This window comes from Rhinolophus hipposideros (assembly GCF_964194185.1).
Source record: "Rhinolophus hipposideros genome assembly, chromosome: 10".
NCBI classification, from domain to species: domain Eukaryota; kingdom Metazoa; phylum Chordata; class Mammalia; order Chiroptera; family Rhinolophidae; genus Rhinolophus; species Rhinolophus hipposideros.
Window position 1 is genome coordinate 21,807,556 of NC_138056.1, and position 27,339 is coordinate 21,834,894.

A 27,339-nucleotide genomic window follows, 5' to 3' on the forward strand; every position below is an offset into this window, starting at 1 on the left:
CCATCCCTTATATGGCTCAAGGGATGAGGTGTCAGGAGGTAAGAACAGGTTGCAATGTGCAGATATGACAAAACAGGGCAGCTTTTGTAGGATCAGGGACTTTTGTGAGCTTTTTCTGCCTCCCTTCTGTGTTGGTTACCTGTCACCTGTGCTAGTTAGTTACCTGTCATCTGGGCTCTACAGACTGAGAGGGGGCTGCTCCTTTCCTGCAATTACTATGTTTCCCTAAAAATAAGACCTAGCCGGACCATCAACTCTAATGCATCTCTTGAAGCAAAAATTAACATAAGACCCAGGCTTATTTTCCTATAAGACTGGGTATAATATAATACCCGGTCTTATATTAATTTTTGCTCCAAAAGACACATTAGAGCTGATGGTCCAGCTAGGTCTTATTTTCAGGGAAACATGGTAGCTGGCAAGTTCCCTGAGAATGAAACAGGTTACGTGGGGTGGTGAGGGCGCTAAATGCAATAACCTACTATATAGAAGGGGAACTCCACCATCATCCCTTCGTGATGAACAAAAAGCCAAGATACCTGAATAAAACCTCACTCCGGTCAATACTTTCTACCTTCCTATAGCCTGTGTGCTCCGGTCAATACTTTCTACCTTCCTATAGCCTGTGTGCTCCACGTGAAATCTTCCTTGGTGATTGACTCAGCTGGAGAGAGTGTTTCCTTTGAATTTTGTCTTCATCTGGAGCAGCTCAAAGATACTAATGAAGAAAGAAGAGCCCCATGAGGGGCCTGATAACCCATAAACCCAGATCCTTGCTGGGGTGGGGATGAGGGAGGTGACGACTTGGCATGAAGACTTCCCTGCTCCATCTCTGCCTTTTGGAGCCTAACCTCCAAGCCTCAGCCCAGCTGCACAGGAGCCAGGTTCCTTCCCAGAGAGCCAGGGCTCAGAGGACGAGTTTCCTCGTGGCTGCAGCAACAGTCCCCTGCTTCTTTTCTTTTATGATGTGGCAGGTAACATGGCTCAAACCCATAAAAGTTACAAAACAAAGGTCAGCTGCCCCTTTCTCCTTGCCCAGGATCTGAGAAACCCATTTGTTCCTGATCTGAGAATCTCTTTTACCTTCTGCTATGGAAAAGCTTAAGGGAGGGTGCGTGGTTTCTTGGCAGCCAAGCTGCAGACTGAACGCAGAGCAACTTCCCATGTCTAGCAAGAGCATTTCAGTTGCGGAGCTATCACAATTAGAGGGAAGACGGAGGAATAGCATGGAGAAGGAAAATATCCCTTTAAGTAGTGAGGGAGTCGACTCCCTGCTGGAATCTAAATCTGGCCCCGTCAAGAGACGCTTGGAAGGGTATCTCCTCTAATTGCTTTTCTGAAATGAGTATTTGGTGAAATATAAACATCCACTGGGATGGCACAGGAGGTCTTTGTTACTCATCGGCACGGGACACATGTCGGAGGATGAGAATCCAGACATGAGGCCAAGTGATAACCCAACATAAACAGCATGTGAGGGAGAAACCCAACTCCACTGACTTCACCAAATAGCCGTAGCTCTGCCAGCAGGATTCTGCCCAAGAGGAACAACTCATTTAAAATATGTGACTCTTGGGAATGAAACCTTAATATGGATAACTTCGCAAGTGTTGCTTCCAATAGACGTTAGCTTGTGGGGAACGAACATACAGGCAACTGGGGAAGATAATTCGAAGCACAGATATTCCGTGGGCAGGAGAATGAGCTGAGGAAGGGAATGTGGAAAGCTAGGAAGGGGGAAGGAGTGGCAAGAAAAATTAGATGTTGGTTTTTAATGGGATGTGTTGGCAAATTCCAAGGAGAGAGCTATGAAAATTGGGCCTTCTGCTTGGCAGGGGTGGATTTTTGTGGGGACTCTGAAGGGAGTGTTCTCCTGATATATATTCTTCCCTACTCCTGGCTTCTCCAACAGGAAAATAATTTAATGGTGGGATCATGGATTTTTGGAGCTGGGAGGTATTTTAGAGATCCTTTACTTTGACTGCCTCAGATTCAGAGGCCAATCAGGGAAGTACCCATGGAGATTTTTGATGTGCGCAGTCTTTGAGCCCAATGCTTTACGTGCATGGATTCTCAGTCTAGCCTAACAAGGTAGTGCTCTTATTCTCCCCATTTTACAGATGAGGTTCAGAGAGGTTCCGTGACCTGTTCAAGGATACACAGGCACAGCTCCTCAAAAATAAAAATTAAACCCTTGATCCAGCAATTTCATTTCTGGGTAGACACACCAAAGAAGCAAAAGCAGGCACTGGAACAGATATTTGTAAGCCAGTGTCCATAGAAGCATTCCCAACAGATGAAAGGTGGAAACCCGCAACGTCCATCCACAGATAAACAAAATGTAGCATATACACACAATGGAATATTACTCAGTCTTAGAAAAGAAGGAAATTTTGACGCATGGTACAACATGGATGAACCCTGAAGACATTATTCTAAGTGAAATAAGCCAGACACAAAAGGACCAATACTGTAGGATTCCACTTATACGGGGTACTTAGAATGGTCAAATTCATAGAGACAGAAAGTAGAATAGTTACCAGGGGCTGGGGGAAGGGAAGAACGGAGAGGTTAGTGTTTAATGGGCTTCGAGTTTCAGTTTGGGATAATGAGAAAGTTCTGGAGATACGTGGTGATGAGAGTTGCACGAGCAACTGAACTATACCCTTAATAGTGATTAACATGGTAAATTCTGTTCCTTATGTTTTGCCCCAATAATAATAAAGAAGAATGCACCGATTAGTCGAGCCCGGGGAAAGCCCAGACGATCCTGAACTCAAGCTCACCTGGTATAGGCCGACTTCAGCTCACACAAGGACCAGGTAGACTGATTATGCTGACGCACAGCTCATCTTGGCAAGGCTTCAGGACACATGTGGGGGTGGAGGAGAGAGGCCTCGCCAGCTCCAGTTTGGGTGGCACTCTGTCTTGGCTGGCTGTGACAAAGAGGGACACTGTAGAGCTGAAGGTAGAAGCACGTATTTAGTAGGACACAGGGCTTACAAATGTTTTAAACCTGAGTGCTTTGAGGCTGCCTGGGTCCTCCCTATGGCCCGACACCCCATCTTCTCAACCCACGTGCATGTTACCTGCTTGTCCCTACTGGCATTTGAGGTTTTTGACCGCCATTCCGGAAAGGGACAGAGCTGAAAGGAAGAGTGAAAGAGAGAAGGTGGAAGGCTAGGTGCTAAAGGGGGAGAAACGCAAGTGAGTAAAGCTCCTAAGGATTGAGTAGGACTTGTAAAAGCAGGAACATGAATATATTTGAACTTGCATGTTTTGCGGAACGTAATCTCACCTCTGTGACCTCCAACTCTTCGGTAAAATGTTTTACTCTCATGAATGCCTTTTGGTGCAAGGGAACTTTTGGTGGAAACTGAGGGTGAGGCTGGGTGTTATGTCCAATAAGCTATGGACAGATCACCCTTGGACATGGTTGCCCAGAGCAGTAGTGATCTAGGGCATATAAGTCCCTTGGAAATATCCAGAAGTCCTAGGGAGGGTTTTGGAATGCCACGGGCAAGGAGTGTGGGTTTGACTTAAACTTATTCACACCTGGGTTACACTGGCTAGAGCGAAAAGGCTGACATAATGGTGTCTGTGGGACTTAATGATTGGCCTTAAGTGAGAAAATTATTTCCATCTGCTCCACTGGGGGGTGCCCAGTCCTGATGCAAAAGAAAACTTCTCTACCTGCCTCCTCTGAGACCAGCTTTCGAAGCTGCATTTGGTTTGGCAAATTGGAAAAAGTGCCATTCCAATGATAAATGAGGGAAGGTTATACCCTGCTCCCCCCTCATGTGGGAGGACCTGTCACCCCCACTCTGCAGGTATTTGAAAGTCGCAAGAGCCCAGATCCCTCTTCTCTTATTTTACTTTAAAGGGGAGGGAAATTCAGCGTTTATAGTTTCTTGTTCCCGAACGCTAGGGCAGAGGACACAGAGGCCAGCCAGACCTTTGAAAGCTACCAGATCAATGGCAGAAAGTTTGTCAGATTCCAAGCTTGGTCTATGTTTAAAGAAGTCTGTTTGTCAGTTATCACAAGCTCTGGGCCAAAACATGAGGTTTATACTGGAGAGACAGAAGTAAAAATGTAGGAGAAAAAACCCAAACCTCATACTTGTAAACAAAACCACTCAAGGAAGGCAGAAAATTAGAGTTGCCTGGAAATATTCCACTTTTTCAATCAATAGGACTTACTACTTCTACTCCCTGCCCGACTCTACTCCTTTCATTTTTCTTGGTTGCAGTTACTGGTGAGACAGACGTGGAGCTCATGTGATTTGAGAGTGGAGTAGGTAGGGGTTCATTGCTCATAAAATTCTTCCCCCTGGATGGTGGAAAAACCAACAGTGGAAGCCTCTTTGAAGGGGGCTCCTATCATACCTAAGGGACCCATCTGAAGTAATTTATTGTGTTTGTACTCTTCCATATGATTTACATGTATTATTTAATCATCACAACAAACCGAGGAGGTAGGTAGTAGTGGTATGATCCCCAGTTCACACATGAAGGAACTTAGCCAGGGAGAGGTTCAGTACTTGCCCAGGTCACAAAGCTGGACGTCGTGTTTTGAACCCAGACAGTCTGACTCCATAACATATGCCCTGAAACACTATACAACACTCCCATAGTAAGCAGTGGGTCCAACTAGGGTAGATCTGCTGGCTGTATTTTGGCCATATCCTAAGAGACCATGGTGTTAGTAAAGAAACGGGTTATCCTTTGGACATTCCAAGTACTTAACATGGCCTAAGTAAGGTCATGTGCTCCCTGCTGTAGAGGTAGAGTGGATGTGGGAGAAAGGAGAGAGACATCAACTCATGGAACCCAAGAGGAGCTATTCCCTAAAGGAAACAGGAGAGTTAAGCAGACAGAAAATCCAACCACTTTCTGGGATAGCTGTCCACAGGATCATGCATCTCACTCTGATTAGACGTGGGAAGTGAGAATTTCTTTATGCCATGGTCAAACACTTAAATCAAAATCATGTGTCTGTTTGCTCAGGGATAGTATTAAGGATGACACATGTTTCAAGTCTGGCCCCGACACTGTGTAGCCCTGCTCTCCTTTATGGATTTATTCTGTCAAGATCATCAATGTATAAACTCTTAGGCGATGGAACAGGAAGAGCAGGCCTGGAATCAGGAAAGAGAAGCATTTTTTTTTCCTTTTTTTGGCATGACACAGTTGATGGATATTGCAGAGAATGGAGATGTGATCCCTCTCCATTAATAATAAGATGGGTTTTAACCAGTTCATTTCTACCTTGAATGAAGATTTACTATCTCCCAGACGCCAGTGTCCTGGCTCTTACGTTAAGTGGTTACGTTAAGAGAAGTGCTCCCCTGACTGAGCAGCAAATGAAGACACCTATTTCTGTTACCCTTCTGCCTCTGGATTTGGGGCAATCCCTTTATTCTTGTAATGTGGACATCTCCATCATTGCCTTCTCTGAGGTTCTGGCTGTTTCAGATGGTTGAGTTAGTGGTTTGGCAGCAAGTATCTGTGCAAGTAGAAATCTGGTCAGTTGGTCTGGTGATTGGAAAACCAGAGCTGCTGCTGCAAGAACAGAGTGAGGACAAGGTTCAGGCAACTTTAGTTTATGGGGAGACATGGCATTCGTCTTCATAAGATGAATTCGTGACCCGTTGAAAAAAATTTCCGACCAGTGTAATGGAAAACCACTGGGTGGAGATGGGATTGTGACCCAGTTCATGCTTCAAATCAAGTGAATTGTTTGAGGACTCGGAGGAAAGTGTCAATGTTTTCCAAACCCAGTTCCAAGTCATTTACTTCACAAGATTGCTTGGAAGATGATCAGTTAGTGCCCCGTATGTGGGACCCCCCACAGTGATGGTGGAGAACACGTGAGATGTCCTAGGACAGGTTGCCCGAGCTTGGCCTCTAGCAGGCAACATCTACGCCTGGATTTTCCAACATACCCTTGGCTTACCTGGATGCAAGCAGAAGGGACGGCTTGGCTGATGTAAAGACTCTTGGTTGCAGGAGTTCTTGACCTGGCTTTGTGGTTGACTGCCTGCTTCTACATGGGTTTGATCTCCCTTCTGTACAAGCCTGGCTCCCCTGGCCGACTCACTGGTAGAACGGAACCAGTGAGCATCCCAAGCCTTTATGAAAATGAGACACAAACTGCAATGAACAAAAATAGTCAGCAGCAATGGACCCAGTGGATTCCCCACATGGCAAAATAGAGACTCTAAAAGGTAGACTCTAAAATAGAGACATTTCTAACATCAGTTTTTTGTCACAAATAGCCTTATCCTAGGATTCACATGGGCCTCACACGTCCACATTCATGTATTTATTTAGCAAACTTTATTAGGCACCTACCGTGTGCCAGGCATGCATGATCCTAGGTGCTGGAGATGCCATGATGAATAAGACAAAGTCCTTTTCCATAAGGCACTTGCAATCTGCTGAGAGAGCGTATGGTCAAGCCCGGCATTTCTCAAAGCAGGTTTCATGGAATACAATTCTGGGACTTATTCTACAAAGATAAGCAAACAAGCGTAGGATGTTATGATGAACTAAGTCTGGGGGATGTGGAGATTACCTGTGTACGCAGTATATTACAGACTCTGAAAAGCCCTGTGATAAAGCAAGCTATTATTAGCATTATATAAAGTTGTTTGGCCACAGAACCTTTTTTTCACGTAATACCTTATACCATCCAGTGGAATTATTGCTCCATGGACTACAGTTTGGAAAACTCTGGTCTCTTGTCCATAATGAATAAAACATTGAAGAGGATCTCACTGTTACAGAGGATAGGGTAAGAAGGGAATTTGAAAATCTATAGAACCTGGGCTTCTGTTCAGACTTCTGCTGAGACACAGGCAGGAAGTCTGGCGTCCTTGTCATTGAACACTTGTTGAGATGTTGAAAGAACCGTGGAGATGGTCCTATCCATGTTTCTGTGAGAAAAGTCCTCGGCAGCATGGACCTGCATGATTCATTGAGAAAACTCATTTCTTGTATTCAAGTTGCTTAAAGTAATGTGGTTGCTCTGTGATCATTGGATAAACTGAGGTGTGAATTTGATTAATGAGCACTCATGGTGATGTGGCAGTTCTGGGGAGCGAGAAGAGCTGTGACTTGATTTCCTAACTAGATTGTATCCTAACTAGACAGTCACATTGTTTCCTCTTCAAAAAATAAGGAGAATATTTGAGCATGCTTCTAGTCTCTTGGGGCACTGAGTTCAAGGTTCGTTCATCACCAAGTACCCTCTCCCTTTCCCTTACCCCTCTAACATACACAGACACACACACACACCATGTCTCCAATCCCTTGTTATTTACCCTCATGTTTGCCAGTTCTGGTATAGCCCAGTTACCATGACCTTGATTTGTACAACCCGGAAGTGGTCAGGGCTGTTTACACTGGGGTTGTATCCCTTGGAGATTGCATGTGAGTTCAAGCTGTTCATCAACCCCTTGTTTGCTGTTGCTCAGAACTACTTATTCCTGCGTTTGTTAAATATTGTTCCTGTTGTCATGCAACACGACTTCTCCTTGGCCCTAGCGTTGCTTGCCTCCTTTCTCTGCCCAGACTTGTTTCAGATTGGCTGGCTACAGTAGCAATGGGTGAGGAATAAAATCGGCTGTTCCTTTAAAGGGAATCCAGCCTAAGTAGACTTGGGTGACCCATGGGCTTGTCAGCGAAGATTCAGCCCTCACTTGTCATATTTACGGAATTCATCTTTGATACAGATGTCTTGGTATGGATATGTTCAAGTTTGAATACACATGTACATAGAAGAATAAAATTGTAGATGTGGGCATGTATATATTTATGTGTGTATATGTATGAATATGTATATACATGGGGTATAGAGTATTCTGTTTTAAAATATGGGCCAGGGTTTGAATTCTGGCTCTGTCATTTATGGTTGGTTTTCCTGGGCAAGTTACTTAATCTCTTCTAACTTGGCCTTATCATCTTCCAACCTGCAGACTGAGTATGATAGTGACCTAGTTACAGGTTTATCACAGGTGTTAAATGAGGTGATCTATGTAAAATGCTTAGTATAATGCCTTACAAAAAGGGAGTACTCAGGAAAGTACAGTCATTTTCTGCTCCTCGCCTTTCTGCTGTTTTCCCCACTAGCACAAGTTTCTCGAGGAATTGAGAACAGAAATACTGGGTGCCCTGTATATACTAGAATGCAAGTTACACGGACCACTTGAGGCCAACTTCAGCTTGGTCCGTAGCCCTAGCCCTATTCATCTGTGACTATGTCAGACAAAAATAAATCCCTAAAGATTCACCATAGGTTCATCTCTTGGAGACTTGCTTTCTCCCCTTGGTTTTATCATGCATCAACCTTCCAGCCTTAGGGGAAATGCCTTCCATGACCTGTGTCTGTTTCTCTGTGTTTGAAATATGGCCAGTGGTAGATTCTTGCAGGGGCTGAGGAGATGTGCTTTGCATAGTAGGTGATTCTGGGTCAATGATGTTTCCTCCCAAACACGAAGTGTTGCTCATGACACCTGTTATTGATTCAAGGGTGGAACCAGCCAGGAATCCTCAGGCAAAAAAAAGAAGTCCCCCTTCATCTTGTTCTAGCCTGCAGAGCTGGAGGAGGTGACTATAACGAGGGCTAGCCTGCCTGAAGCTGCTGCCAGCTTGGGGCTTAGTGAACCATCAGACATACCATTTTAGACACATCACCCTCACTCCGTGTCGCTCCACACTTTACATCTGTTGGCCAGCTGCCTTTGGCGGAAGGAAAATCTGGCTTCTGCCTGGCATCAGTGAACCTGGTTGTGAAGATGGTAACACAAACTCAGAAGCTTTTGACAAAAAGGTAAAGTGGTCGACCAGGACCCCCGTGTAGCCTTGACATACTCTGAGTCAGAAAGAAGTTGGTAAAAGTGTGGAAGATCAGGGAGCAGGTGGGTTAGTTTGTAGAATTCTTGGATCTGGGGAAATCCAGATTGGATTTTTAGGGTACAGCTTAAGTGTTATTGTTTTTAACTTAGGCATTTTAATGCTTGATATAATATTTGCCGAGTTCTATTGCCAAGTCCTTTTAGATGCATTATTAAATTCTCCTTTTTAGTAGCCGATGCTAATAAATATAAAATCTAGTTAGCTCATATTCCAGCATTTGAAATAACCCAGAAGCAGCTGTCGTTCAAGGATTTCCAGCAGCACAGTTGTTGAGGATAACGGCATTAGGGGATCCTTCCAAGCTGCTAGAGTTTGGATTTTGTTCCCTTTGGCCATGGATGTAGAATTTCTATTTCTAGAAGAGAAGCAGCAGGATGTGAGGTGTGTACTATTTAAGTAGGTATCTAAAGAGGGGGTATTAGAAAAGTGAGACTAGGAAGTCTAGAAGCAAGGGGGAGGAACATAGAACGCCTGACAAAGACATGAGCAGGCTGCTTGAAAATGCCCCGTGTGGGGGCCTCTGCAGGAGACATTATTACTCACCCACTTTGCTCCCTTAGCCACTTGCGTCTTAGGCAGACATGAGATGGCTTTTTTTATTCTGCCGAGAATAATGGTGATGTCTTGACAAATCTGTGGGTTTTCTCCCAATACCCTTTATGCTCATGGCTGTCCTCAACTGCACTGACTAGAACCCCATCAGTCTACGTCCATCCTCTTGAGTTTGGGGGCAAATCTGCACTAGGATGTCTTGTCTGTGATTGTCTAACGTCGTAAAAGAGGGACAGATTCAGGATTAAAATCTGGGTGGTTTGATTCCCAAGCACTTCCCCAGTGCTGCACTCTTCATTGGGAAAGTCAGAGAGGTGAACTCTGTAGAATCAATGTAGTATTGGAAGGAGCAAGACCTTGGCCCCAGACAGAACTGGGTTCTGATCTCTCTTCTTTCACCTAAACTCTGTGCCATCTGGGGCAATTTATTTACCCTCTCTCTTCCTCAGTTTCCTCATCTGCTCAATGAAGAAAATAATACTTTGAAGGGGGACTGTGAGGATTCAACGAGCTGGCATACACCAAGGGCTTACGTACATTCCCTGTGGGTGCTGGCACCCAGGCAGTAGAGGGGGATGAAGGAAGAGCCACCGTGTGGAGCAATGTCCCTAACAGAGGATGAGGATGGACATACTGTGTTTTGCCTCCTCCCCGTCGCCAATGTACACGTGCCTGAAAACCTGATTTCCAGGGAGTCCATTGAAAGTTTTATCCCTCCTCCTACCCAAAGGAGAGGTGATGAAGGCTTGACTCTCCCACTACCATGATCTCATCAACAAGAGAAGCTGTGTGAAGGGGAAGACTGACGTCACTGAGGTTGAGACTCTAGCCAGGCTGGGACTGAGTTTCACTTTGTGATGGGAAGGTTCTGGAAGAGGTAAAAAGTCACCAAGGGCCCCAGTAATTATTCCATCACCCCTGTGTCACAGTCATTCCTGCCTAGGATTTGCTGGTCTGTCATTGGCCGCCCTGGAGTGCCCAGTCAGACCCTTAGGTAGTCAGGAATGTTGCGTGCTGGTTAGATATTAATATAGCAGAAGAAGAGGTGGGGGAGTGAGTGGGGCTGAGACGAGCCCACGCTGCCTAGTTATGTATCTCTCTGATTCATATGTCTTTTTTTTTTCTCCCTCTGGTCTCATTTATAAAATGCAGGACAGTCAAAAACTCAGTAGAAATTTTAATTAAATGTGGTTAGATGGGAGGGCTATGGGGTTTTCGGTAGATGCAAAGGCAGATTTTTAACATCAAGGAGGAGAGAGCACATGATAAAAGTGCCTTTCATTGCCACCATCTGGGGTGGTCTCAGCCTGCGCCTGCAGTCTGACAACTGATGTTTCAGTCATGCATGGAACAGGCTGACCTTTGTTTTCATAAAGAATCCTCTGAGTTTTTCCGATTGACCTTAACAGCCGTCATGCGAACGTATTTCCTTAAAATCTAGTGCTGAAAACATGGCACTTGGAGACTATACTAAGGGGACACAATTGCTTCCCTGCCATTTTGTGGAGTTAAGCCCTTGCTGTTTGGGGGATAACATGTTCTTCATCTTGTCAGCAATAGAAATAGTTCGGTACTGGGTAGCCTTCCCACAAACTGTCAGGCTGATGAGGGGCTGTGCAAAGTGATGAGGATGGTGATGACAGCCAACTTCCTTCAACTCACTTATTCGTTTGTTCACCACACGCTGCACCTGCGCCTGTCGGTCAGCATTGTTGTCATTGCCTTGGTCTTCCCATTTATAAAACAGAGCTAAGAGGTTCAGTGTCTTACGTTCTCCAAAGTCAATTCTAGAAGAACCAGAGCTGGACTAATATGACTAGACTCTCCCATCTGGATAGGAGACACGAGGGTGGCTGCCCCGAGCTCGGCAACTGAGAGAAGGGCTTGAGCAAAGGCTGTGGTACCAAAATCCTTTGCAACTCTCTCGATGACTTGTCTAACCAATCCCAAATTATTGGGAGAGGAGCTTTTGTACACATAGGTTAATTATGCAGCAATTTAAAATCACTTTTGAAGACCGCTCAATGTGAAGAGAAAATGTCCATGAGCTGCGTAAAGATGAAAAGCAATTTTTAAAGCACAATATGTTACCAGTTTTGAGAGGTATGATGACTGTGTGCACATGTTTATCCATATCTACATGTGGACATATGCGAGTATATCCACTGAAAGAAGACAATTTAGAGAATAGACAACAAAACATGAAGGTTATTTCTAAATACGGTTTATTCCTTTATTTGTGATTCTATTTTTTGAAACTTTTACAAGAAATCTTTTCTATTAAAATGTGTAGTGTTTTATAAAGACAAATATTTTATCCAATGGAAGAATTAGTGATGCACGAATGTGTTCTTAAATATGGGGGGCAAAGTCAAGTTGGCTCAACCCTAGTAGCTGGTGAAGCCAGAAGTTGTCCTGGCCTGTTTCCCCCTAAGCAGCCGGTTTGTTCACTTCCTCCCTAGGCCTGGAATTCTGTGGGCCTCCGTTTCCCTCCAGAGTTAATTCCCTAAAAAAGCTTCTTTGGCATTTTTCTTTGCCTCTTCCCCTACTTTAGCCCATTTCCTCTTCGGTAAAGTAAAGAGGTTGGAGCAGATCATTTTAACTTAAAAGAGAATGTGTTACCTACCTCACCAAGTTATTTTGAAGATTAAATTACGTGAGCAATATAAAAGCACTTTAGCTAAACAAATGCTAGTGTGCTTTAGCATACATGTATGAAAGCATTCTCACTAACTTCCACTATTGGGGATTCTCTAAATCCTTGCTTCTGGCCCTGGCCTTTAGCACCATATTGAAATTCCTGAGATTTGTCCTGCTAAAGCCAACGTACCCTTTCTGCAAATGTAATTCTAATAAATGGAGGGGGGAAAGTCCAGGAAATTGCTCTTGTTGGCTTATTGTATTTTTAAATCTCCTCAGCTGGTCAACTATAAATATTTCTCATAGAATATTTCATTTATCTATTTCTTACTTGTATTGTGGAGGCATTTTCTTGTCTCTGTGGGGGAGAAAGGAAGGGATTTGCCAGACCAGAGGGGAAATGGCCAAGTCCCAGAACCATTAAAACCATTGTCTCTTCCATCACTCTGTATTCCTGGGAAGTGGTCTTTCCTTTGGTGGTAATGTCCCTGCATGACCATTCATTTGTTCTCATAACATCCTCAATTTTCCTTATCACAGTTAGTGATTATTGTTAGTGATGTCTGTGGGGTTATTTAGCCAACATCTACTCCGAAACTGTGAGCTCCATGAAGCCAGAGATGGTGTCTGTTTTTCTCTCCATTGTATTCTAGTGCCCAGCGCCCTCCTGGTACTTGGTGGAGCTCAGTAAACACTTGTGGAATGAAAGAATGAATTCATCGACTCCCCCACGCTCTCAGCATTGTGGGGAAACTGAGGAACAGAATGGTGAAATGCCTTTGGGGATTAACCTTGCAGTGTATCTGTTTTCCTTTCGTTGTTCGTGCTTTTGGTGTCATATGCATTAATCCACTGCCCAATCCAAGATCATGAAGATTTACTCTTGTGTTTTCTTCTGCTTTCCTTCACTTGTACCCGTTGAGTTCTCATCTAGATTTTAGCAGTCATTCACTTCATCCAGCCAACATCAGAATCCTGCAAAGCTCAGCTAATGAAGTCCTGTTGTCTGTCCTGGGGAGGCTCAGAGTGATGGGGGAAACAGAACCTCGGTAGTGACGAGGTCACGGTGATCTAGGTCACTCATTCCCAAATGCCAGTATGAGGGGAGGATCTTTGCTGGTCCACCCACGTTTGTGGGGCGGTGTGTTTGTGTGTGGTGGGGGTTACCTTATTATGCAAGTGCTTCCTTTCTATGGTGCTAACATGTTCTTAGGGACCTGCGGCTAGAAGTTGAGGGTGATAGTTTCTTTAAATGGCTCTACTTGGCAAATTAAGAATGATCAACTCTGTGTCAGACTTCTAAATTTAGGGGCAGAAAATAGAAAACTAAACTGAAATTGAAGAGGTTAGAAGCCACCACAGATGCTAAGACTGGTTGACGTGGGCCTACAAAGCATGTTGGGGATCCTTGCCTGGGTTTCTTTCACTTTCGTCCTCAAATATCTGACCTATTTCTGCTTCAATCATCATCTTTGTGCAAAACTTTTAGAAATGGAGAGTGGGCAAAAAAGAAGACCGAATCAAAACTAAGTCTGTTTCATAGCCTGGGTTCCTCTGGAGCTTCCAACTGATTCCTCTTATAGATTTTGCCAGATGGTTTTTCTTTTCCATTTACTTAACGTGTATTTTTTTTTTAAAAGAGAAAGACAGAAATCCTACCCAGAAAGGAATACTTTCTTTTCTCATGGGAAAGAACACTCAGTTGAATTTGGGGACTGAATGAATTCTGCCAAAGAGTTCACCCTTGTAAAACTTTGAAATTCTCCCAAACATACTAATTAAGATACTTTTTGTCTTTTCTGTGGGTTTTCGCTTTGAAGATACCATAAAAATGGCATGCTGAGAAATCGAGGAGCCAAGTTGGAGGAAGTGACATGGTCTCTACTTGGCAATCAGACTTGCACTGGAATGGCCTGATATAGAGACCCAGCTCCAAATTTTTTGATGGCCCAAGTGCCTGGGCTGCACTGTACAGTTGTGCAAATCGAATGGTTCCTACTGGAGTTGTGCACAACCTACGTCACTGTAAGCAGTGGCCTGATGTACTCCAGCAAAACTAGAAGTGAGCATACCCAAGAGGTGTATACTTGTTTACAAGTTACGTATGCCTCAATCCACTTAGACTGTATATTGATAAAACATGATTTCCTTCTTTATGTATTAAAAATAAAAATGAATAGCGGTTCTCACAAATTTCATCTGTGCCACAGTGGATGGTTTTAAACGCTGTTTGAGGTAGGGAGGAACCCTACTTTGGAAATATGGGTGTAGAAGAATTCACACAGTCTTCTCCATCATGTAGGCAGGGGCAGCACACGCGCAGGGCAGGGTTGCTTTTTAGCAGCAGAGTACTTATGGGTCTTTCCCCTTCCTGCCAGGACCTTCGTCCTTACCTGCTGGTTTCTATTTCAGAGTACACGGTCATTAATGAAGCGTGCCCTGGAGCCGAGTGGAATATCATGTGTCGGGAGTGCTGTGAATACGATCAGATTGAATGTGTCTGCCCTGGAAAGAAGGAAGTCGTGGGGTATACCATCCCTTGCTGCAGGAATGAGGAGAATGAGTGTGACTCCTGCCTGATTCACCCAGGTGAGTGTGGAATGGGAGACCTCGGGTTGCCTTGTGTTTTCTGAGGTCATGAATGGGAACAGGCTGAACACCTGAATGCCAACGGGCAACCGTCAGCAGGCTGTGATGCCATGAATATGAAGAGTGACTTCATGCAGCTTATTCTGCCTGGAGGGATTGGAGGAGTTAGTACCCTTTGCAGTGTTACACTTATAAAGCTGTGAAGCTGCCCACTCAGTCATTTATTTAACAAACAGACTGAACAGTTCCTAGGTACCATGTCATGTACTGAAACTACAATGATTTTTTAAAAAGACCCATTTACCACATTCCCAGAGCTTGCAGCCTGGTGGGAGAGATGGAAAGATAAACGGGCAACTAGAATCCAGTGTGGTAAGTACTGTGACAGTGAAGCCCAAGGTACCACGGGAGCACGGATGGGGATGGGGGTGGGTGGAGTGAAGGTCAGTGGAGACTTATTAGAGGAGGTGATGTGTGTGCCAAAGAAGGAAACAGCAAACTGAAAAGGGTGAAGGGCATCTGGTAGAGACGTCAAGCCATAGAGGACAGCATGTGCTAAGGCCCTGTGGCAGAGATAGCATAAGGTTTAGGGAATTGCAAGTAGCTCAGTCTGGCAGGAGCAGAGGTTGTGTGTGTGATGAGAAACGGGGAGAGACAGTTAGACAAAGAGAAAAGATTAAGAGAGAACAATATGAAGGACAGAACAGGGGCCAGACCCTGAAGGGATTTGTAAGCTGTGCTATGAAGTTTAGCCTGTATCTTGAAGATACTTTAGCAACATTGGACATCTTTTAGTAAAGAGGTGGAAGCTGATTTATTAGCTGCAGTATGGAGAAAGGGTTGGAGGAAGGGCACGACTCCAGGTAGGGGAGGAGTAATGGAGATCTCAAGGAACGTAGAAGCCCTGAGGATGAGAGAGGTGGAGGGATTTGAGAGATGTTAAAGAGAGTGGACAATACTTTGGGATTGATTGGATGGGGGAAGGGCAAAGTAGAAGCCAAGGATGATGCTCGGGCTTCTGAGTTGGACATTTGGGAGGTGGTCTCAGTAACATGAGAGCATCTCAGGGGGAGATGGGGTTCCCTGGCCATGATGCCCATTCCTTTTTGCCTTTACATCAGGCTGAACCTGCCATCTTCAAACCACCTGTCTCCCCACCCTCACCACAGAGGGACAGTAAGTGTCCTTTTTTACTTAAGTGCCTGATTAGGTGGAGGCCAGTGTGGACACAGAGCCTCAGACTGAAGAAGATGTGATTAGCGACTCACAGAAAATGGCTCACATGACTCTGAGGAACTTTCTTTCTTTTGTGGGAAGCTCTAAAAGAGGAAAGAAACTGGGGCTCAAGTACACAACTGACGCTTTCAAGCCATTTTCCTTCCCGGAAGACAGGACAGCTGAGCTTTAGATTAGGAGTGACCTTAGTATAACCTCTGCACGTTTGATCCAGAAAAGAAACCCACTGCCCCAATCCCCGGATGGGTGAATGTGGTTTATAGGGAAATAGCTGAATAATGCCTTCACATTTTCTTGGGAAACTTTGAGAACTAAACCAGGGTTTCCCAACTAGAGGTCCTTGGCCTTGGTATTGAATTCTTTGAACGATTTTCAGTATTTTTAAAAGCCTAATGGTTCCTGTTGGGATGAGGGTGGAGTCATCTGATAGGTAAGAGAACTTCACGGGTGGTGCCGGGTCCTTCCTATTGCATCATACAGGGGGCACCCACCATCACCACCTGGAGTGATCTTTGGGTCTAAGTAGTGAAGAGCTGTCCTCTAGCAACCATTTGGTTATCCTGGAAGGAAAGGCTAATGAAGGCTCTTTTTTAAAAACCAAAAACAAAAGTGAATTTTCAGAATAGTGAATTGATGCCCTAGCAGCCACTATTGGTGATCCAAGACGTTTTTATTTATTTATGTGGTTTCATCCATTTCAGTCATTATTCATTTTAATGCATGCATTGTCTCATTTTAGGACCCAGGGAACCCCTTCATGTCCTTCTGTGTTCTTCTGACATGGCCACCCTAGTTTTTAAAGGCTTCCTTGATTTCTTCCATGGCAAGATGTTTCAGACTCTTGTGTATGTCCTGCCCCAGCTCTGGAGAAAGCTGTTTTTCCAGGAAACTCTGGTCTGAAGACACTATCCAGGCACCTCAGTTGTCCCTTGCTATTGGACTATCCTTGTTACTACGCTTTATTTTCCTTTTGTGAATGGAGCTAGGAAATACATATTTTTTTAAAAAAAGAAAAACGTGATTTCATGCTGATATTCAAATTCAAATGTAATATTATAAGGTTGTTTACTTAACTTCTTTGATTTTATATTCGTATCTCTTTCCTCTCATGGTGAAAATCCTTTTCCTAACAATATTAACCTAATCATTTATTTGCTTTAACTCATATTAGAACAAAATATAATGGCGCAAAATAGCAATAGCACTGTTAGTACTAACAATAAGATCACTGAATGAAGTTAGGATTTCTTTGTGGTTACTGTCCACCTTTGAGTTTATCCCATTTGGTATATACAGTGAAAATACTATATTTTAAAGCCAATCGATGTACTGTCATACTGTGTTTTATTGTGCTTCACAAATGTTGCCTTTTTTACAAATTGAAGGCAGGATCCTTCACTGGCAGAAAGACTACAACTCACTTTATTGTGATACTCGCTTTAGGCAGTGGGCTGGAACCAAACCTGCAATATTGGTGAGGTGTGCCTGTCCTTTTCTCTGTAGTAGATGCCACCTATTTGCTATACAGTTAGGTTTATTATTTCCATCTGTTTTCTGTGTTTTACAATACAAACCAAAAAAATGTATGCAAGTGGACCCTTTGGTCAGCGTTACTCAAGCAGTAGTTCGCCATAATCAGAAGTGTTTGGACGCTGACGGGAACCACTTTGAGCACCTCTGGTAATTGCAGAAGGCAAATGTGACTTGTATTCATCTTTTGTTATTGGTATATATTGAGTATTAAAATTTTAATAGTTTTTTCATTCCTTAAAATGTGTATACATTTTTTGGGACCCTCTTTGGGACCCTCACATATACATATATATGTGAATGTATACATATATATGTGAATATATACATACATATGTGAATATATATGTATGATGGCATACTATAAACACTGCTATCTTGCTCTTTGCTCTTACCAATGTCTGCTGGAGCTCACTCCCTGCCAGTATTAAGCCATCGTCTTCATTTCTTTGTAGTTACTCATAATTGCATTGTGTGGTTTATCAGAGTTTATGAGTGTTTGGGTTAGTTCCAGCTTTTTGCTATTATAAATGATACTACAGTGAATAGCCTTAGGCATATATCATTTAGTATTTTTGCAGTGTGTCTTCGGGGTAGCTTCCTAGTTGAAGGAGTGCTGGGTTAAATAAAAGGAGGTGCACATGTCATTTTGCCAGCCTTTGCCAAATGCTCCTCCAGGCCTTTGGCATTCACAAGCAGCCATATGTGAGGGTACTATGTCCCCAGAGCCTTGCAACAGAATATGTCATTTGGGATTTTTGCCAATTTCATACATAAGAAATGATATCTCAGTGTGGTTTTAGAAATTTCTATCATCAGTTTCTATCAATGACAACAGTCTTCTCTGTGCTGTGGTTGCAGGTCCAGGGGCACAGTGGCAGGATGTCTGTGGTGGCTTCTATAATGTCCGGCAGCCCTGGGGCCCTCACTGGACCAAGTTTGCTACGTATTTTTGTACAGTTCTAGGCTGTGTAGCTCTGAACTCGGTCCTCTGGCCCTTCTGATCATTCTGTGAGTGACTTAGTGTCTTTTTAGTAGAGCTTTGTTCATCTTAATCACCAGGCTGGTTTTTGTGCCTTGCACTTAATACCCCGGATGTTGCTGTGCCAAGAAAAAGAGTTGGCTGGATAGCTGAGGGCAGACTCTGGGTTCATTGGCCTCCTCAGTGGCATAGTAGATAAGGGAAAAGTGGCAAAGATGGAAAAGTGGCACATGTGTGAAGATGGCTTTTAGGAGGTACAGTGACCCCCCTGGGACCCAGTTATGGGCCACATGCCCTACTGGAATTTGAGGAATCCTATTAGCAACTCTTCTCTGGTAGGAGGAGGTGTTCATTGGGAGAGGGGAGCAAAATCAGGGTGGTGTGCAAAGAGACGGCGACAAGACTTTCTCCTCCAGAAATCACACCTCTATACACAGCATGTATACACAACAGGCGACCCCCTTCCCCGGAAGGCCCTGGGGACCCCACCAGGGCCCTCCGGTGACCCTCCTGGACTAAAACCTAATTTCAGCCAACAGCAAAGATGTATGCCATCAGCTCAAGGCAACGCTGGTCATCTCAAACAGTTCAGAAACCTGCATTAGCAATTCATCCATCCATCTATCCATCCATCCATCCATCCATCCATTTATCCATGCATGCATGCATTCATCCATCCATCATCCATCCATCCATGCATCTATCCATCCATGCATGCATCCATCCATCATCCATCCATCCATGCATCTATCCATCCATGCATGCATCCATGCATCCATGCATCCATCCATCCATCCATCCATCCATGCATCTATCCATCCATGCATCCATCTATGCATCCATGTATCCATCATCCATCCATCCATCCATCATCCATCCATCCATCCATCCATGCATCCATCCATCCATCATCCATCCATCCATCCATCCATGCATGCATGCATCCATCCATCCATCCATGCATCCATCCATCCATCATCCATCCATCCATCCATGCATGCATCCATCCATCCATCCATGCATCCATCCATCCATCATCCATCGTCCATCCATCATCCATCCATCCATCCATCTATGCATCCATCCATCCATCATCCATCCATCCATCCATCCATCCATCCATCCATCCATGCATGCATCCATCCATCCATCCATGCATCCATCCATCCATCCATCATCCATCCATCCATCCATGCATGCATCCATCCATCCATCCATGCATCCATCCATCCATCATCCATCCATCCATCCATCCATCCATCCATTCATGCATGCATCCGTCCATCCGTCCGTCCGTCCATCCATGCATGCATGCATGCATGCATGCATCCATCCATCCATCCATCCATCCATGCATCCATCCATCCATCATCCATCCATCCATCCATGCATGCATCCATCCATCCATCCATGCATCCATCCATCCATCCATCATCCATCCATCCATCCATCCATGCATCCATCCATCTATCATCCATCCATCCATCCATCCATGCATGCATCCATCCATCCATCCATGCATCCATCCATCCATCATCCATACATCCATCCATCCACACACTCTTATAATATTTACCAAACACCTACTTTGTGGCAGACACTGTATTAGATGCTGAAGACATAATATTGAACATCGTAGACTTCAGTCTATGGTAGGAAAACAGATAATAAATAGGCAGTTGAGCTATTATACTTGATCTATGCAGTGGTAGGGAGAAGCCAAGTGGAGGTATGCGGATAACAATAATAATAATAGTTCATGTTTGGGGGTACTTACTATGTGCCAGGTCCTATACATGTGTTCATTTAATTTTTAAAACAGCCCTATGAGGTAGGTACCAATTTTAACCCCAGTTTGACAGATGAGGACATTGAAGCACAGAGAGCTCAAGCAATCTGCTCAAGGACACATAGCTGGACCATGGCAGAGCCAGAACGTAGCTCTCTGTTCTAATAAATGGAATTGAATGACTGCTACCTTTCCTCACTACCTTCTGCCCCTCAGGAGACCATGCTTTAGAAACGACCCTTGCCTGGGAACTGCTCAGTCCTCCCTGGTGTGGTCTGCCTGACACCTTCCAGGATGAGCCCATTGTTAGGCATTAAGGTTATTTCCAAAGGAATACTTTGGTTATAGAAGTATGTGATATAGGAGAATATTCAATGAAATGGGAAGATATTTACTGTCTATTATTAAATGAAAAAATAACTTACAAAACCAGAATATAAGTACAGTATATAATATAAGCCTAATTTTTAAAAAATGTGTTTGTGTATATATATATATGTGTGTGTGTTTGTGTGTGTATACACACACACACAGGGAAAGAATGTTACCAATTTTTTCTGGGTGATGATATTTCAGGTGGTTGTAATGGAATTTTTTTTGCTTGTCTGAATTTTTAAAATATTCTGCAATAAGCACGTAATAGAATTATAAAGAGAAAAAATACACTCTATCAACAGATACTACTTTTACTGCAAGTTACTTCGAGTTACTTTAAAACATCAAGGAGGATGGGTCTGACCACCCTCCTAAACCCCCAGTCTGAATTCTGGTGACTCTAGCATTTCCTGGGAATGAGCATTTTTTCCCTAAGGGCTTCGGTACCTTTCAAGGTCCTTCGATGCCCTTGGATGAGACAAGGTCCTGAGAAGGTGCACGGTTCCTGTCTCATGTAGCCCATGAGAATCTGCACGTGCTGACTCGAACACCCCTCTTCTTGGCAATGTTTCAGGTTGTACCATTTTTGAAAACTGCAAGACCTGCCGAAACGGCTCGTGGGGGGGCACCCTGGACGACTTCTACGTGAAGGGGATCTACTGTGCTGAATGCCGGGCCGGCTGGTACGGAGGAGACTGCATGCGTGAGTAGACCCTGAGGTAGTTCCGTCCCCATTTTAATGTCGCAGCTTGCAACAGACGAAGGTTTCTTTTGTTGGAATCTGGGTTCTGGAAAGCTTGCAGCCAGAGGGCTTTCTAGGTAAGACTGTAAAAAATAAAGATGTTTCCATCTGCTGGGTGTGGATTATGGACATCTGTTTGGAATTGGCCACAGGAGGTTCATTATCTGCTCTTAAATCTTCCCCTCTCTCCTAAACGAAGCCAAGGCATTCTGCACACAGCCGGCCTAGTGTCCATTCCAGAAGCAGTTGCACGTTAGCGTCGGTCAGCAAACAGTGAATAAGGCTTCAGAAATGCTACGTCTGTAATGCATTTTAAATATGGATTTCTATTGGTAAATTGCTTGAATCCCAAGTTAAATTCCTGAAACCTACATCAAATTGTCAGCATGCCACTTGGTACAGGAAAGATATATTTTTCTGAGTTCTACTTCATCTCGAAGAACTACTTAGTCTTGATGGGGGTCCCCTGTGAGTTTCAACAATCCTTTGAAAATGGAGTGGAAATCTAACCTCTCCCTCAGTGTAAGCTCCCCGTCGGCAGCGTCCTCATGGTGAATGTCCCTCTGAGAGTCTGGATTGGGAGCGGTGAACAAACTGTTATTATTTTGTTACGCCGATTTTACATGCTCCCTCTTTGAATCAGAAGCAGTCAGGACGGTCTTCTAGTCTGAGCTATTTTCCTCTTATAATGATATTCCCAGCTCGCAGGGATGGAGGCCGGAGTGCTGTTGGTATTCTTTGTCTGGTCCAACCTTAGCAAAATGCCACGAATTTCGAGTCTAGGGTGAGGTATGTTTGTAGCTGAGAAACTAACTGTACCTGGAGGGGAAAGTGTGTGTTGGTGCTTCAGGATGAACCCGAGAGTTAAATTATCCAGAATACAGATAGTTATGAAAGTGCTGTTCTCAGTTGCAGATTTAAAACTTTGATGTCATTTGGGGTGGGTTTCTAGAAAATTGAATCTAGTACTTTGGTGGGTTATCTTCTAGATAGGTGAGCTGTACGATTTCCCCTGGTCTTCCTTTGGCAGCTGTTCTGTGGGGACATAGTGGCATAATGAACAAGAGCATGAGCTCTGGAATGACACGGGCCTGGTCACTAGCACGGTGGTGGTTACTAGCCTGGTCAATGGGCCTGGTCACTAGCATGGTGACCATGGCCAAGTTGTTTAACCTTGCTAACCTCAGTTTTCTCTTCTTTAAAGTGGGAAGAATGCTATCTATCTCATAGGGCTGCTTGGAGAATTTAATGAGATAATGTGTGTGAAGCACTTAACCCTCTGCCTGGCACATAGTAAAAGCTCAGTAAACATATCATTGTTATTCTATATGTTCCTTGATTGCCGAGCTGGTGGGTGGTCCAGAAATAAAACTACTTTCAATTGAAATTTAAGAAAGACATCATTAAAAACATAATGCATAGCTTCAGATTTCACATTGACTTTGCAGTATATAAGATAACTTCGGGGTTTTCTCCCTTTGGAAGTGGAAGGTTGGTTGCTCTTTCTCTGTGTGAGTGAGTAGAGAAGGGCTATGTGATGGGGTTGGAGCCATAGGCAAGAGTCAGATTGTGCATGGCCTGGTAGGGAAGTAAACGAGGTAAAGAGTGTAGATGTTATTGTAAGTGTGGTGGGAAACCAAGGACAAGTTGAGAAGCAGGGTGTGGTTAAGCTCTCTGAGAACACAGATAAAAGGACCATTGAATCACGGAGTCAGGGGTAAGGGAGGTTAGGTCTGAGATATGCCTTTGCTCAGGTGTCTGCAAAACAGGAAGATACCGAAGTCTGCGATTCCAGACTCCTTGTTCTTAACCACAGTACTATCCTACTGCCACTGGTAAATCCCCCTCCAGAAGCTCTGTTTTCTTTGAAAAGTGGGAAGTGAAATCTCTGTTGAGGGCAGAGTGGAAGTGAGGCTGGGTCTTGAGAGCACCAAAGGTTTGGGACAGCTACGAGAAGAATAAGGACGGCACCATCTAATGCTAAGTTAGCGCATGTCCAAGCAAGACCGAGGACCCAGTTGAAGGTGGAACTCCTGTGTAAGAGATGCAGTCAGGACAGCAGAGCGATGGTTTCCTGCAGTGTTGGGGCAGAGGTGAACTGAGCCAGTCATTTTGTTGATCTAAGACATGATTGTCCAGGTTGGGTAGGACATGAAACCAGAGAGAACCTGGTACAGAGAGAATAGGGAGTGAAGGTCTCAGTGAGGTAGAAAAGCAGGCTTAGTGGTAATAAAGCAGAGGAACAAGTAGATGGAAGGGTTATTGCTGTCGGGGAACAGAGTTTCTAAGTTGATACTTAGGGGTGGTGGTGATAATGTGTTCATAGGTTAGTCGGTTTTGCTGTGTAACAAACCATCTCAAAAGGACAGATGCTTCTCCTTATCCTGGCTCTGTGGGTTGGCTGGGGTTCAACTGACTTCAGCTGGGCTTGCCCGGGTTGAAGTCTATGCTTCAGGGCCCAGGACAAAGGGACAGCAGCTACTGGGAGTGTGCTCTTCTCAGCGTGGGTTGCAGAAGGACAAGAGGCCAAGCCAAACATGGGCACATTTAAGGCCTCTGCTCACACATCATATTCACTCACACTCCAAAAGAAGTCGTATGGCTAAGTTCCAAATGAATCAACTAGGGATGTATCCTCCATCCCAAAGGGCAAGGGTACAATATTTCTTAAGCACTATTCCAGTCATTCTGTGTGAGTAAGTGGGTTTGTTTACGGGACAGGGTAGAGAAGGGGAAGAATGTTTGCATGCAGGAGGTCAATGGTAAACAGTAACAAGCAACCGTGTTTCCCCGAAAATAAGGCCTAGCCGGACAATCAGCTCTGATGTATCTTTTGGAGCAAAAATTAATATAAGACCCGGTATTGATATGATATGATATGATATGACACGATATGATGTGATATGATTTTATTTTATTTTGGATTGGATTGGATTGAATTGGATTATATTATATTATATTATATTATATTATATTATTATATTCAGTCTTATATTACATAAGACCTTGTATGATATTATATTATATTACATTACATGCGGTATTATATTATTATATTATATTATATTGTATTATATTGTATTGTATTGTGTTGTATTGTATTGTATTATACTATATTATATTATATTATACCCGGTCTTATATTATAGTAAAATAAGACCAGGTCTTTTATTAATTTTTGCTCCAAAAGACACATTAGAGCTGATTGTCCGGCTAGGTCTTATTTTCGGGGAAACACGGAAATAGTAACAAATCAGAAGGACCGCAATTGCTCAAAGAAATCCTGTCTGTGTGCCTTTCCAAATAGCAGCTAGCGGTTGGGTCGTGGACTTAACCTTAGTGTCAGAGCCGGCTATCTATGGAGTCTTGTTGGTTGGACTAGTGCTGGTATCCATGAGTCAGATCAAGGCTTCCTTGAGGACAGCAGACCTGGCTCAGGACAACAGGTCCTTGCCACTCGGTAAGCAGAACAGAAGCTCAGGCCCTCATTCATTAGTCTACCCATACATTCAAAAAGTATTTCTTGAATGGAGTAGAAGATGGGACATGTGATGATGAGCAAGACAGATGTGGTCCCTGCCATCTTGGAGCTTGCAATTTGGAGAGGAGAGACAAAAACAAAACAAACCAGAAACAAAAACAAAACCACAAAAACCCAAAATGGAGTGTGGTCATCAATGCTATAAAACAAATAGAATAATGGTCAGATTCTTACATCATTCTGCGTTAGTTCAGTTACACTTATTCAATTCCATTGTTTGTTCTGGAAGCCTCATTCCATACAGTGTCTGTTTTCTGGTCACAGCCACAAGCCTTTATAGAGCATTTTTTTATGGAGCACTGGGCTGGTCACCAGGGAGAACAATGAGCCCTCAATGAGTTTACAATCCATCTATGGAAACAGGGCTTGACCATAAGAAGTCATCAGTATGACTACGCTGTTATTAGGTTCTTATCTTACACCTCATATTGGCATTGAATAAATATGAGGGGAATTCAAAGGGGGAAATCATTCATTTCACTGTTTGTTGACTGCAGGCCTAGTGCTGGGTCTTGAATGCTTCCTGCCTCTACGTATTAAGGGGAAGCCAAACACTGGAGTGGCCTGTTTATGGCTGGGGCACGGTGCTGGAGGCCCACGGCAGTACAAGCATTTACCCAGTAGGTGGCGCCCAAGTGATCCTTTCAGGACATTTAACTCTGAAGGAGGAGGGCCTCCCGCTGAATACCATCTGTAGAGCCCTGGCCTTTTTTCCTGAGTGCCATATAAAACCTTAGAAGGAAGGAGCGTGACAGCAAATGCCAGAAAGACTATTTTATATTTGAGTTATAGAGCATTCATATAGAGCACTGAGCAGACATTAGAGAACTTTTATTTGCTCAACGTCCGTGACAATGTTTGTGTTAATTAGTATTAACCTAACCTATGACAGTCTTAAAATTCATTATGTGATTAATTCACTCATAACCATTGACAGGTTATATTAACCAAGAAAAAAAGGAAAAAAACCTGGAGTCGCTGAGCCCAGGAGAAGACTTTATTCATATCTTCCTGTCCAGAAAAGAGTGGTTTAGTAAGCTCAGAATAGCTAGGCTAGGGAAAGCAGCTGATTCTTTTCTTCCTTTCCCCAGTTTTTTATTTTGAAAATTTCCAAATCTACAGAGAGTTGAAAGAATAGTACATTCACATGCCTTTCACCCAGATTCATCGACTATCATTTTCCCACATCTGACTTTCTCTCTTTTACTGCACGATGGGCTCACGAATTTGATTGTTTCCCATATTTCATGATGTTATCGATATTTTTATTTTCAATGGTAAGATTGTCCCAGAACTGGCCAGTGAAGCTGAACTCTACCATATCATTCTTTAAGCAATTCCTTGCTTTCTGGTCCCCTAGAAATGTTTCAGGCTCACGTTGATTGTTTCTGTCAGGTCCTGGAACCAGCCATTTCTCCACAGATTCTGGTTCCTTTTCTGGGGAAAGGTATTTAAGAACTGGCATCTGGTTGCCGGCTATGAGAGGCACTGATATCTAAAGTTAAAATCAAGGCTTTCTCTCAAATCTTCCTAAACTGGAAAGTTGACTTCAGTAGAACTACTCTGCTGACCTCCAGAGTGGAGTTTATGTAACTTGGCTCTCAGACCCAGTTCCTTAGTCACCAAATGAGATGAGCAATGACAATGACAGGGACCAGCAGCCACCCAGGATGCCTTACTTCTAGTTAGCATAATAGTGATCCCAACCGTTAAGGCTCTGAAGGATCCAGAGGATGTAAGAAGGTCAGGAAATCAACCCAAATAAGAGAAGATTTACAGGGAGAGATTATAAACCCTGAATAATACATTTCATCTTCTTAGTCATATTTTGGATAGAGGCAGAGTAGAGGCACTGGCCATAAACCATGCCCAAAAATGTTTGTGGGGCTAGAGTATCAGAGAGGAAGATGATTTGAGCAGGCTGGTGTGTGTGTGTGTGTGTGTGTGTGTGTGTGTGTGTGTGTGTGTGTGTCTGTGAGAGAGAGAGAGAGAGAGAGAGAGAGAGAGAGAGAGAGAGAGAGAGAGAACGCTTTCCCAAAAGCTGTGTGCTACTGATTAATTTGGCTATCCTCCTGGAGAATCATGCAATCACCTGTGTGGAGTCCCTGAAAACTGGCTCATCCCACTTTGGCCTTTGGTGTCCTGACACTTCCAAGAAAGGAACAATGCCCAGTTGGGTCCAAATTGGGGATGGTATTATGTGATAGTTAATAGCAGCGGGGCTTAGAACCAGTAGGACCTGGATTTGAATCTCTACACCTTCTGTGACTTTGGGCAAAGTTACCCAATCTTTGTAACTCTCAGCTTCCTCATTTACAAAATGGGGATGATAATAGTGGCCCCTCAGAGGATTTTTGTAGGGGTTAAATGAAGTACTGTCTATAAATCCCTGAATATGGAGCCTGGTCCATAGTTAAGTGCTCAATAAATGGTGGCTGCTATTC

General features: G+C 43.8%; 1 protein-coding gene across 2 annotated transcripts in view; it reads left to right on the top strand.

Annotated features, from left to right (window-relative positions):
• Positions 1-27,339, top strand: part of PAMR1 (peptidase domain containing associated with muscle regeneration 1) — a 107,119-nt gene that overhangs the window by 29,274 nt on the left and 50,506 nt on the right. For both annotated transcript variants that reach the window (XM_081063870.1, XM_081063869.1), the window contains exons 2-3: positions 14,524-14,700; positions 21,187-21,315. In XM_081063870.1, the coding sequence (XP_080919996.1) occupies positions 14,571-14,700; positions 21,187-21,315 (259 nt within the window). In that variant the 5' untranslated portion in view covers positions 14,524-14,570. The remainder of the gene's footprint in view (positions 1-14,523; positions 14,701-21,186; positions 21,316-27,339) is intronic.